Here is a 13594-nt window from a genome sequence, read left to right as displayed (position 1 = left end):
ATCCCGCTGGCTGTTATTGCATACAGCAGCTTTATTTAGAAATGTTTACATTCTCATAAATTAGCTCAAATCGTCAATTCTCTCATATTGCACTCCTGCAAATTAAAGGGAGGGGGGGCTAGAGATTAAGACTTATATATCCTCTTACAAATAAGAAGTAAATCAGAGGGGAAAACATAAATAAGAAGGCCTGTATGACTTCAGACCACACAAGTCTGAAAATCAATGGATAATCTCTACAAATATAAAATGTCTTTTCATCATTTATGAACCGAGGAATCGATGTGTCCTTTTAGAGATTACAATGTTAGGTAGGCAACGAGCTCTGGGAGATCACTTTGATAGAACAACCAGTCCAGAACTATTGTACGGAGTTGTGATTTAGTTTCCATTTTTGACAGAAGAGTACAACACCTACTCACTTCATAAGTTCTGATATTCATGCACACCATCTGTGTGTAGTACAGAATGAGAGTCCTCTGGATGTAGCCATTGTTATATTGATTTACATCACCCCCCCATGTAGTGAAGTTGGTAACTTAAAAGACAGATAGGCACTATGGTCACTAAGCTTCCCTCGGGCACCGGCAGCTGCTGAAATGTCACGTCAACAAGCCTTCACGACCTGACCTCATTTACATGAGGAGGGGAAAACTGACTGACAAAATGCCAGGTAGAGTTTATTTTAAAAGTCTTTACTGAATTACGCAGCAAATGATGACATTTTACAACCTAGGTCCATTTAGTCAGCTTGTCATTTGGATGGGACCATTGTTTTAGATTTTTAATGTAGGCCCGAAAGTTTAGAAATTACGCTTGGCCCTCTAGTTTTGTTGCAAAAATGTTCCGTCTTTCAATGTGCACACTTCACCGGGGAAATAAAGTCCTGTGCATGACATGAGTTCATTTGGAGCAAAGTAGGGAGGAGGGATGACGAACGCGGGTTAGCAGGGCTGGACATCTCACGGCTGTGGCAGAATGGTTCGGTTGGCTTTGTTGCGACGATGAGTTACACAGCGGATCATGCAGCCACTTAGGCCTTCATCAGGGCGCTGACCACGGCGCGGGCGTTTAGGCTGCGCAGGTCGTTGTAGGTCTGCCCTGTGCCCACAAACACTATGGGCTGGCCCGTGATGTAAGTCATGGAGATGGCAGCACCGACCTGTGAAGGAGGAAGGAAGATAAATGAGCACAACCCAGGTGTATTAATATGTGTAGGCTATCCTGCTGCACAAAACGTTGAAGTATCAAAAACGTGTGTTTGCCACAGAGCTTTTTTACTGCTATATTTCCGAAAAATATCTGCCGTAACTTCCAGTACGGCCTGCAATAATACATCTTCACTGCACTACTCGCTTATCACATACCTTGTCATCGATGGTGTCGAACTTAGTGAGGACAATGCCATCAATGAGGCGAGGCTTCTCAGACATGGAGTGGTCGGCCAGAGCCTGATTGAACTTTACCTGAAGACACAGGGAAGAGAAAAAAATGAGTCACTCCTGGAAAAACTGATGACAGCTGAGTAAACATCTGTCCACACACATCGGAGCAACACTGTCCTCTGCTGGAGAGTTCAAAAAACAATTGATCTATTTAATCCTACTGCATTTTGTTATTCAAGATTCAAAAGATAAGAGATAAAGAAATGAGTAAAATAATGCAATACAATGAAAACTGTGAAAGTGAAAAAAAATGCAGGAATAATTCAACTGTAGATGCAAGTAAAATAAATACTGTATTCTGTAATGACATTTAAGACAGTACTGTTCATTAACACTAGAACTGCCAACATTCCATTATTCCTAGAACCGCAGATCATTTCGATACAAATGCTCATTTTGTATTTTCTCTTCATTCCCCACGATTCAATGACCCCCATGGCAGTTCTTGTGTTAAGGGTGATCTGAAATGAGTCTTTGTTCATGAAACTAAATCTAATACAATAAAGGGATTCAAGAAGCTGCTTTCCACATGTTAAGGAAATAGGACTTAGTGAGTGTTCTTACCAGCTGGTCAACTGCCTCATTGCCAACCAGAGCTTCTCCAACAAACAGTACTAGGTCGGGCATGTTGACTGCGATGAGTTTGGCCAGAGCTGTCATCAGGGGCGTGTTGTCCTGCATACGCCCAGCAGTGTCCACCAGCACCACGTCGAAAGCCTGGTTGCGGGCTGTGAACAAAGAAACAGGAGTACATGTTATTTGACTATTTAGTGGGTATTAATGCTTAATGGAAATGGAATGTGAAATCAACAACGAACAAAAAGCTTAAGGTTAGGAAAACGAAATATGGACTATTCCAGGGGTGTCCAAACTATGGCCCGGGGTCCAAATGCGGCCCGCGGGGCATTTTCTATCAGCCCTCAGCAAATTCCAAAGTATAATGGACTATGGCCCCAACCTGAAACTTGGGTTTTCTTATATTGTACTTCTTAAATATATATGTCAAAATACGTGTGTGTGTTAATAAGCCCACTTTTCAAATAAATGATGTCAAAATTGAAAACATTTTTTCTAACAAATCTAAGTAGCTCCAAAAGCTTCAAAAATATCCTTCCTAGTTCCTCTTTTTATAAGCCATCTGAATATTCTGTTTTAGGGGTTTAGCTGCACACAAAATAAATGAAACCCTGGGGAGAGCTATGTTGTAGGCTGCTGGTTTTCTTAAAGGATTTTCAAGTATCAACAATAATTGACCTACATCTGATTGATTTAGCTAACTTAGGCAATATACCTCACCTCTAGTGAGTGGCCCAGCCCTTCGTGTGTGTTTCTGATTGTGGCCCTCATTGAAAAAAGTTTGGACACCGCTGGACTATTCTATATTTTTCGCAGTATAGAACTCGCTGCTCCATAGCCTGTATTTGGTTAGCTGGAAATATAACATTCACACTGTACATGTATATTTAATTTAATATTCTACTCCTTGCACTCAACTGTATATATTATGTCTTACTCTCTAACGCTGGGTTAATTGTATTTCGAGAATTGTTTATTTCTACTCTTTTAATTTCTAATTATGTGCCATACCTTGTTTTGTTTTATGCTGCTGCAACGTAAACGTTTCCCAGTTTGGGATTAATAAAGAACCTCTTATCTTATCTTAAGAGGCACAATATTTTAAAGGCTAAACATTTTTGAAAATATGAATATATCCTGTAGCTGCAGAGATATCCTGGCCTGCAAATAATTTACTGCAGACTTAACAAAACAGATTTGTTGTGCACAGATTCTTTTTTAAATAACACCATGTTCACATTAATATATTTCCAATTATAATGGAAATAATGGTGCAGACAATTATCAATCTTTCCGATATTGTGAATCATATCAAAATAATAACTTGTTATTTATCCAATTCTTGCAGCCTTAGTTAGGAAATAGACATTTTACCATAGGCAATGGCCTCCATGGCAATCCCAGCAGCATCTTTCCCGTAGCCCTTCTCATAGAGCTGGACTACCGGGCGTCCTCCATGCTTCTCCGGGGGGTGCAGAGAGTTCAGGCGGCGCTGGTGAGTGCGGAGCTGCTCCACAGCTCCTGCACGGAACGTGTCACAGGCTGCGATCAGCACAGTGAAACCGTTCTCTATCAGCCAGAAAGAGATCTGGAGGAACAGAGAGGAGTTCGGTTTACATGAACATGTGTGGGAAAAAATCTGGCCATGTTGAAATGCAAAAAAGGAACACTAATAATAAATAGGTTACACTGAAGAAAAGTATGCAACAACTAGTGCTGGGAAAATATACAATATCAATCTTTTTTTTTTCCACGGGATTCATTTTGATATATTTGGAAATGTAGCTGTTTATTTTCCATATTGCGAGAATTCTTTTGCTTTTTAATGCTGTTAATAGATAGAATCGGAGGATGAAACCCTCTTTATTTGTCACATACATGCACACAGTGAAATTGGTCCTCTGCATTTAACCCATCCTAGTACTAGGAGCAAGGGCTCAACCAGTTGAGCCCTTGCTCAAGGGCACCACAGCAGGGTGAGGTGAACTGGGACCTCTCCAAATAGCAGTCCACCTTCCATATTTCATGTCTGTTCGAGGACTTGAACCGGCGACCCTACGATTCCCAGTCCAAGCCCCTACTGACTGAGCCACTGCTGGACAACGACGTTTGATGACGCTTAATAAACTTTAAAGTAACCAGCAGAAAAGGAACAGTGATGGAATTCATTTGTGTTAGTTTCCGAAATAAACTCAAAAACAGGAACAAAAACTAAAACGTTTTTTGTTCCTCCTGAAGCTTGAAGTGATGTTCAAGACATGTAATACTCAATAAGCATTTCACCAATCCCATTGACATATTTATGTAATTATTAAAGTATTCACTTTGTTATTGTGGCCTATCATAGGGCCATTCCATTCCTGGAGTTTTGATACATTATTAAACAATACACTAATATAATTGGGTTGAAAAAGCTACTTTTATCTACCGTGTTACGCACATTATATTTTCCATTTCACAAGCATGTTGAAACTAGTGCAGGCATGTTAAAACTAGACTGAATCCAGGTCCTCCATGACCACAAACTCTTACAAAACAATGCCAAACCTACACAGTCAACCCCTGAGACTAGTGTTCTGTGTCAGCAAAGATATACTTAATGGAAAATGCTCTAATTACATGTCACTATCATTCTAACACTGAAAACTCACCTTGGCCAGGTTGGTGGACTTCCCAACCCCGTTGACACCGCAGAAAGTGACAACAAAAGGCCTCCGCTGGCTCCGCGCCTCCATGACATCTCTCAGAATATCCACCCTCCTCTTGGGCTGCAGGATCTGCACCAGAGAGTCCTGCAAGGCCTGCTTTACAGTTGAGGCCACAGCTATACCACGCACACGCACACGCACACACATTAAAGTTGTGCTGAGGTCCTCCTCCCATTCATATTTAGTGACCAACATAACCTCATATAATTATATTACATAAACATAGTTCAGCTGAGGGGAGAGCACCAGGAAGGGAAACCATTATCAGTTATAAAAACTTTTAAGGTCCTTCTTGATTTGGCGACGATGTGAATCATGAGCTGTTATCAAGATATTGCCTATTATGTTATATAATTAGAAAACATTACACAGTCTGGCCAGTTTGTTCTTCTGGTATTGATTTATTGCTAAATCTCAAGCAAATATTATAAATCATCTATAATCTATAAAATATATACATGGTCTCTGTATACTTCTCCTATTTGACTTTATAATGTGTGTGATGTTTACAAGTACCACACTCTTGTCTGGGCAACATTTTAAATCACATCCTGTGTACATGAACCTTAGCGAAAGTTCCTGTTTGAATCCATTTACGTCAGTTATCATAGAGAGAATGATGTGGAGCGCCATTACTGTAATCAAATGACTTTTCCCAACATGTCCACTGGTGCTCTTACAGTAGATAAGGACAAGTAAATTGCATTGAAACTCAATGATTGTTAAAGGAAGTGGGAGTGGATGGAGGGAATGTTACTTACTGGTGAATGTGCCCATGACTTTGCCCTCCAGTTTGATGGCGACAGAGTCACAGAGCTTGGAGGAGATGTCGGCTGCTACATTTTTTGCTATAGGATTATAAGGGAGAGGAATTAATAACAGAAAAGTGACTTTAAATGTTGAAGAAAAGGAAAGGGGTAATTGAGAGAGATATGTGTTGTCATACCGATGAGGTGGTCCCTCATCTTTTCCAGTACTGGCTCCATGTCCTCCCGGGACAAGCTCTTGGAGCCCACAAGGCCCTTGAGCATCCCGAACATGCCTCCAAAACCGCCACTCTTTTTGGAGCTGAGAAATATTACAATTGACTATTATTTATGTTGATTTTATTTCTTAGTTTCATAGTTTATTTGATTGTTTTTCCCTGCTTTTCTCCTCGCTTATAAAAGACCTCCTTTCGTATTAGTCAATGCATGTTTTCCATTTTATTTATACAGCTTCGACAAATTAGTTTAAAATTGAGGCAATAAAAAAAAAGATCTTACATTAAAAATTGGGGGTAACTTGAACTTAAAATTGTCATGTAAAGCAATAAATAACGGGCTATAGCTAGCTATTTTAAAATCATACATCCTTTAACAATAATACAACTATTTAAAAAACTCTTACCTCGTCTTGCTTGTTTGATTGACAACCACTCTCTCCTCTTCCTCTTCTTCCTCCATCCCTTCTTCCTCCTCACTGGACTCATAGTCCACAGACAGCAGGTCTCCTTTCATGGAGTTCAACTGCTCCCCCTAAAACAGATAAAAAAAGGAATTCATTTTAACATTTTTAATGTGACCAATATAGATGCCTCTTTGACCGGAGACATGTTTCGGTTGTAGTAGAGGGAGAGGGGGAGGGGGGGTTACTTACCAGGTAAATTTGTGCTTCCTGGTTCTGATCGCCACCGTTTGACGATCCATCTCCATTCCTTCGGCTGTAGTCCACCTCCTTGGTGCTGTTACCACCCATGTCCCAGACACGCATCTGTTTCTCCCTAGGCTTCTGAGGCTTTGGGGACTTACTGTGAGCAGGATGACAGAATATTAAAATAAGCTCGTAAAAGAATAAGCAATGCGATTTCTTTAGGAAGTACTAGGACTGACAGAATCTCCTAGCTATTGAACAATGTCTCTGGCTGTATTGAGGGCAATCAAACCACTGACACATCAGATCATAACTGTCTTTTAATAATACATTTCGGGATCACTACTTTTCATATTGCTGAAATGGAACGGACACAGACTCAACACACTACAAGTACTTTAAATTATACTATATTTTTCTTGATATTTATGAATGTAATTTCTCTTACACTGGTTTTTCAGTAGGTACCGCGGTGCGCTTGCGAAAGAACTCCTCCCTCTTCTTCAGCATGATCTCCTCAGAAGTCAAGCCCTGGTTACCGTTTTCAGCCGTCTTCTGCCCAGCCTTGCCTTGATCCAGTTTGACAGGCTCAGCTGCAGTAGCTGGAAAAGATTGTGATAACAAACAAAGTCAGGACTAAGATTTAATTGATGCCCCCCCCCCACACACACACACACACAAAAGCACTTACCCTCCTTTTTATTATTTTTATTCTTCTTGCCACCCTGTTCCTTGACTTTTTCCCCACCCTTGGTCTCTATCATTGACTTCACAGTTTTTTGGGATTTCTCAGACTGATCAAAGGTCCGCATGTTGCCTTGGCTCCGAGCTTTGCTGCTCTTCTCCGCATCTCTAGTAGTAAAAATGTAACGCATGTTAGAATGTGCAACACAAAAACAAAGACTGGTTAATAAAGCATATTCACCAGATTTAAATATACAATTTTGATTGCCACAGCAGACACACATATATGTAATATAAATTGCAAAACTGTATGTCTTTACTTAAGAAGCATTGTGAAGTCATCCTCAAATGCAAAGTTGTTTTGGATTAGTTTCAAAGGCCCCTTTTGCTCCAGCTCATTCTTATAACGATCCCTAAAATGGAGCTGAACGTCATCTATGAACTTGTCCACATAAGTCAGCGTCAGGATCTTTTGAAAACCCACCTGGACAGAGACAAGAAAAAGAGAAGAGTGATCACAATTACATAAAACTAAAATCAACAAACATATATTGCAGATGTGCAAACCTAAATGGTGTTTTAACGTCAAGGAATTTAGTGCAGAGGTGAGAAGCTTACCACAAAAATTAACTCAAACTCATTGTCGAGTTTGTATTTCAGATTCAGGGCCTCATGGGTGTATGAATTGTTCCCACTTCGCTCCTGTAACATCACAAACATCGTTGAAATGTCAACAGCAGCTAAACACACACATACTGCTATAGCTAGCCTTCTGCGTCCCCATAACAACGCTAAATAAGTCTCTCTAGCACTAAATATGTCAACATTCAACTGACGAATTCTTAATTACAAGGTGATTATGATGTGCACATAGGGTTTCCAGGCGCCAACAAGCCACATGTGGGTTACATGCACAGTGGTAGTTTAGATTTCAATATTTATGTTAGAAATGTAAGATACGGGTCCCCAGCATATAGAAACAGCTAGATGCTAACTAGCATATGTTGTGCTATTTAGCATTATAGCCTATGTTGACAATAGTTATAAAATGGCTTGGCCGATTAGGACAATGTTGGAGTGTTTATTAAGGATACTTGATTCATTTCTGACATTTTCACGATCAACAATGGCAGTTTTACAACAACATTTTCTGCTTAACAACGCTGGCAACTGGACTAAAAAGTCAAGTTTTAGACGGAATGATAGAGAACACTATGAACACTTATATAGTAGCTTAACGTGGTAAACCACGAACGTTGTGCAATAAGCTAACGTTTGCTAGCATGAGCATTAGCAGTTGAAGCCACAACAGACAACTGTCAGAGGGTTTTGAGCAGCCTGTTGTCCCACCTGAAGGATTACGGAGCGGATCAGAGCGTTGACAGGCTCGGTGAATGATTCGGTGACCCCGGCTCCCTGAAAACACCACAACACTATCCCCCCTTTGCTGAAGATGGTGAAGAAATCTAGCATCTTGTCACCTTGTCTCTGGATCAAAGACACATAAACGGACAAAAAGGGTTAAACAGAGGCTCAGCGATAAATTAGTGAATAAGTGAGTCTTTACAGTGCCCGTGTTAAATTGTCAAACAATCACTTCTTACCAGATATCAGCACGATAGATAATAAATCCCCCACGAGTAAAATTCACCACCAGAGCAAAACTGTTTTAGACACGTCAGATGCAGCACTAGGAAGTGACGCGCACTTCCGGTGATTTTCCCCGTCGGAGATCGCGCATGCGCTATTCTTAGCGAATAGCCACAAAACAATCAAAGTAGTGCACAAAGTACATCGAAATATAAATAAATGTTATTAATAATGGAACTTTAAATACACATTTGATACTTGATACTTATAGACTATTTCAGGGAGCTTTGTACTATGAAGTATCTTCCAGTTTATTAAGATTTTCCCCCCAAAATCAAGGTTTAATAGCACATTATTCATTATGAAAAAACATACATCAGGAAAATTTGAAAATTGTGGCAATGACAAAACAGTTCAGTATGTTATTTTACATTGTCGAAGATACCAGCAAGACAAATTATCACTAAAGAAAACACTGAACAGAAACCAAACAGAATTAAATATAATCGAGATGTTGCTATTGAGTTCAGGGTTTGTAGCATAGGTGTTTAAAAAGAACAGGGATTATAATATTGATTTAGGATTATACCCATAGACTGTATGTAAAGGGCTATACCATGCTGATTAACACTCCATTCCAAAAGGTGGCTGTTAATTCACATAAAAGCTGTTTGCCATGTGCCATTAAAACAACAGAAGAAAGAAAGAAAATCAAACCAGTGCACTAAGTATATTTACAAATAAATACATTTAATTCATCATTTCACTTAAAATACAAATTGTATTATGCTACTTATGGTAGGCCTAAGTAGCATATACAAATATAAGGTATTTGCTGCTATAACATTTCCATGTGAAATTTCCATGTGAAATATTGTTTATTTTGCCCTAAATTATCTTACTGATCGAGATTTATTGAACACACAAACAAAAAAAGAAATTTGATGGTACATGTACATGCCTAGATTAAAAGAAACCCCAGGGCCTCAATAGCCTAAATACTGATCCACAGTAGGCTACACGTTACACCATGTACAACCACAGTGGCCATTTATTCTGCAATGATTTGCTTACTTTGACTTTTGATCGATTTGCTTACTTTTACTTTTGATATCGTACGCACATATATTGCTTCCCTTTGAAAACCAACGTTCACTACGTTTTAGGTAATAATCTAAAAGTGTGAAATTGACACTGTTACTAAAGTGGTCTACGATATCTGATCATTTATTCACCACAGGAATAAATCCCCCAGTGTGTTCTTGTCTCTGTGAACAGGGACATTTAGTTTGTCTTCTGAAACTTCTCTCTGGTTGCTGATGGTATGCGAGGGGCCACTATTGCCAAGGTTTTTTTTTTTTTTTTGTAAATGTATTTTAACGCCTGCTTTCTTCATACTTCCTTGATTTGACTGCATGACATCAATTGTACCTAATCTTACACGAAACATATTAAACGCAGAAAAGGTTCAGCTGTGTGTACGGTGATGGTTTGGTAAATGTCAATGTTCTTGCACTTACACAATATCTTATTGAATTAAATCATTTATTTTTCTACAAAACAGAACGTAATAAGTCAAGATTATAAAATATAGTATTTAAATTGAAATAAAACCACAGAAACACGAAAGTAACACACAAACACATTTTTTAATAAGCTTGCTTTTAAAAAAGAGTTAATTACCTGCTTTATGAAGCACAACAGTTTCATTAACTTTGCATTTGAAATGTGAGTGAACATGCGTTTACTTACTGCAGTTATCACCTTCCTCATTTCTTTTGGTGATGTCAGTGACTCTTGCAACCAGTTCGCTTTGTTACTTTCTGATACTGTCACATTGTTGAAACTGTTATTAGTTTGGCTATCATCTCTGAGTAACGCGTGTCTGGGTCAGTGGAGCTCTTTAAACAGATGAGATCATTATACTTTTATTTAACGGAAGGATCTTGGCAAGGTATTGAGCAAACAGGATGAAGTTAACAACATGCATGGTAAGTAAAGTCATTTATTTCTCATGTAAACTTTATCTTTATCAGTTTTAATACTATTTAATCTGTAGCTTTGGTATGGGTAATTCCACAATTGGAGGATTTAGATATCACAACTTTGGAAAATTGAACCCTTTATTTAATGCATCAAAAGTACACTTTTTATTAGATGTCTTATTTGTTGCTTTTCAGCAGCGCTCAATGCTGTGCTAGAACTCAGCAGAAATCAATCATAAGTCAAGTGTTGAGAAAAATGTTTGTTGTTGCAACTATATCATGCGTAGGCCTGGTGGCAATAAAAAAACTAGCAAATTTATATTTCGGGAAAATGCTGTATTACATTTAAAATATATAGATTGTATTTAATTTTACTAATGATTGAACAGCAGGAAATGCAATCATGTAACCCGAGTACAACCATGTTACTCTAATTATAGTAACAGGGCTACAAATCAATGCTTATGTTAGCTCTTACCTCAGGAGTTATGGCTGCAGAATGTAATGCTAGTTTCAAGACAAGGACAAACCAAGTTAAAAACTAAAGAAAGATCACTTAAAAGCAATTTGTCTTATTCTGATAATATGAGTAACATGGTTGTGTTGAATAGAATGCCCCACTCATTCGAGACTGAAAAGAAAAGAAGAATTTAAAAAATAAAAGAGATGATTTAACTTGGACTATAGCAGGAGCCCCTGATAATGTTATTACCTCTGTGTCTGCCAAGCTAAATATAGTTCTGTCTCAGGGTGGCACGCATATTGTGGGATATAACTTTAGTGTAAAGTTACTCTTATTAAAAATATGTTTATGATTGACCATTACAGGAGACATATCAACTAAATATCAGCAAAATAGGTAAATAAAAAGCATATTTTAATTGTTATTTGTTGATATATCTTAAAGACGGTGTGACATGAGAACTATTAGATATTTTAAAAACATTTTTGGAAACCACTTTTTCAACAACTTTATTTATATCATGTCTAAAGACAATTTATAATTTTTGGCATGGATTATTTGAAATTGTATAGGTGAGACAGAAAATGTCCTCAAACTTTGGATTGACCCATATAGCTTTTCATTTTCATTGGTTAATAGACTTGTGTTTTTTAAGTGGACTAAGAAGATCTCATTGACATCAACATATTTTTCTTTCTCATTGAAGGATGGATCCAGAGCATCTTTAAATCAAGAGTATCTTTATCAGCACAACATGAACAAGAGGCAAATCTGACAAAAAAATCTGTGTCTTCTGTCGGCAGTGAATTATCCACACTTTCATTCAAATCACAATGCTGTACTTTGTCATCCTTGTCATTGGGGACAACCCCTTCAAAACCTCAACAGCCACGGTCTGCTCCAAGTTCCCGACGATGGAGTCGAAAGTATGATGTGTTTGTGTGCCACAGCTCTTTGCAATGTGACATTGAGGAGGCTTTCCGCCTGGTCTCCTTCCTGGAGGTTTCTCCCCACAGTCTAAGGTGCTTTCTCATGCAGAGAGACGCCTGTCCAGGAGGTGCAATGGCCACAGAGTTTTGCCAGGCGGTGCAGAACAGCCACTTGAGGGCTCTGCTTATCACTCCAGACTTCTTGCAGGATGAATGGTGCAAGTATATGATGCATCAGGCTCTAGCTGAGGGGCCTATGTCTAATCGGATCATCCCCCTGCTTCTGAACCTGTCCCGCTCTCAGTGTCCTCAGGAAGTGAGGTTCTACTACCAAATTGACCTGAGCGAGAACCCTGAACGAGGTTATACCCTCGTCAACAAGTCTGTGCTCAATTGTAAGTAATGTGCAACACTACAAACAACTTATCTCTCACACAAACATACAATTTATATATATATATATATATATAACATATAAGTATTGAAGGAGCCGGTAATGGTAGCCGTTTGTACAAATACGTCTTAAGTGTTCATAAGTCATATGTACAGAAGTCATCCTAATAGTCTCCTCCTTTTGTCTTATACAGACCTGGAAAACCTGGATAGAAATGAGAAGAAACTGGATTATGGACATCTCTAGCATTAGTGCAATAAGCAACCCAAACAAAAGAGAAGCTGAAACTCAACGATAGGACCGTGCTGGGACACCAACTGAGAGTGATATAGAAGAAAGATGATTTATAAAATGATGATTTATCAGATTATAAATAATGATCACTTAGCTAAAGTGCATGGCTCTTAAAGGAAAACACTGCTGCTATTGAACAAAGTCAACTTCAGTGACCCTAATAGCACATCAGAAAAGGAAGTTGGTCTGAGGCTTTTGCTCATATTTTTGAATAACCAACCGTGTGTGTGTGTGTGTGTGTGTGTGCGTGTGTGTGTTTGTGTGTGACGGATGTTCATACAATGAACAGGAAACTGTTGATTCCAAGCAGAACTAGGGCTTACTTCCTTTTCAGATCCGGAGAACTATTACATACGCTAACAGCCGTGTGCAATAAATGCGCATTTATATTCACAGTCTCAGCTTGTTACACATAATTACATTTGGTTGCAGCCCAAAATAGGGCACTAAAGCACCATAAATATGATCTTTTTTAAAAGAGTAAAACATGACAGACTACAGTTACAGGGTTCAAAAAGGTTGTACATGTAGTGTACACTAGATGGTGTATTTTCCTTCTTCCACCCAACTGAAAAGAAAGATGGACCTTTAAGAAAGAAAGACAGACAAGTCAGAATATGCCGGTGTGTAGATATGATATTTAGTATTACTTTCAAGCCTTTTCTGTTACCATCAATGAGAAGAAAGAGAGAAACATTATGTCCCATGTGCTTGGCTGTGAGTGTAAGAGTGAAAGGGAAAGACCCAGCCAGAACAAAACGCGAGTGGCATGACCTTTTCATTGAACTTTGACTTTAAGTAATACCAGTGGAAGTGTCATGCCTTTTGAGAAAAAGGAGAAACATCAACTGTCTTTGAACCTTATGGCTCACATTTATGGCTCTGGTGTGCTAG

At 38.8% G+C, this 13594-nt stretch overlaps 2 protein-coding genes across 3 annotated transcripts; one reads left to right on the top strand and one right to left on the bottom strand.

The window, feature by feature from the left end:
* Positions 1-11: 11 nt before the first annotated feature.
* srpra (SRP receptor subunit alpha) lies at positions 12-8763 on the bottom strand. Of its 2 annotated transcripts, none has more exons than XM_063906761.1 (15): positions 8650-8763; positions 8396-8533; positions 7664-7747; positions 7366-7529; positions 7053-7213; positions 6810-6963; positions 6368-6518; positions 6119-6246; positions 5676-5797; positions 5491-5577; positions 4673-4845; positions 3396-3609; positions 2010-2173; positions 1368-1466; positions 12-1162 (listed from the first exon to the last, which is right to left on the bottom strand). In XM_063906761.1, the coding sequence occupies exons 2-15, from the start codon at positions 8516-8518 to the stop codon at positions 1034-1036; spliced, it is 1953 nt and encodes a 650-aa protein (XP_063762831.1). In that variant the 5' UTR covers positions 8519-8533; positions 8650-8763; the 3' UTR covers positions 12-1033. The 2 variants fall into 2 exon arrangements, with proteins under 2 accessions (XP_063762831.1, XP_063762832.1); XM_063906762.1 differs by having other exon boundaries at positions 5676-5799; positions 6124-6246.
* Positions 8764-10409: 1646 nt separating this feature from the next.
* tirap (toll-interleukin 1 receptor (TIR) domain containing adaptor protein) lies at positions 10410-13076 on the top strand. The gene is made up of 3 exons (XM_063906319.1): positions 10410-10626; positions 11790-12407; positions 12600-13076. Exons 1-3 carry the CDS (start codon positions 10620-10622, stop codon positions 12650-12652), a joined length of 678 nt encoding a protein of 225 aa, XP_063762389.1. The 5' UTR covers positions 10410-10619; the 3' UTR covers positions 12653-13076.
* The last annotated feature ends 518 nt before the right edge of the window (positions 13077-13594 follow it).

This window comes from Eleginops maclovinus, chromosome 18, assembly GCF_036324505.1.
Source record: "Eleginops maclovinus isolate JMC-PN-2008 ecotype Puerto Natales chromosome 18, JC_Emac_rtc_rv5, whole genome shotgun sequence".
Taxonomy (NCBI): domain Eukaryota; kingdom Metazoa; phylum Chordata; class Actinopteri; order Perciformes; family Eleginopidae; genus Eleginops; species Eleginops maclovinus.
This window is presented reverse-complemented; position numbering and strand designations above follow the sequence as displayed.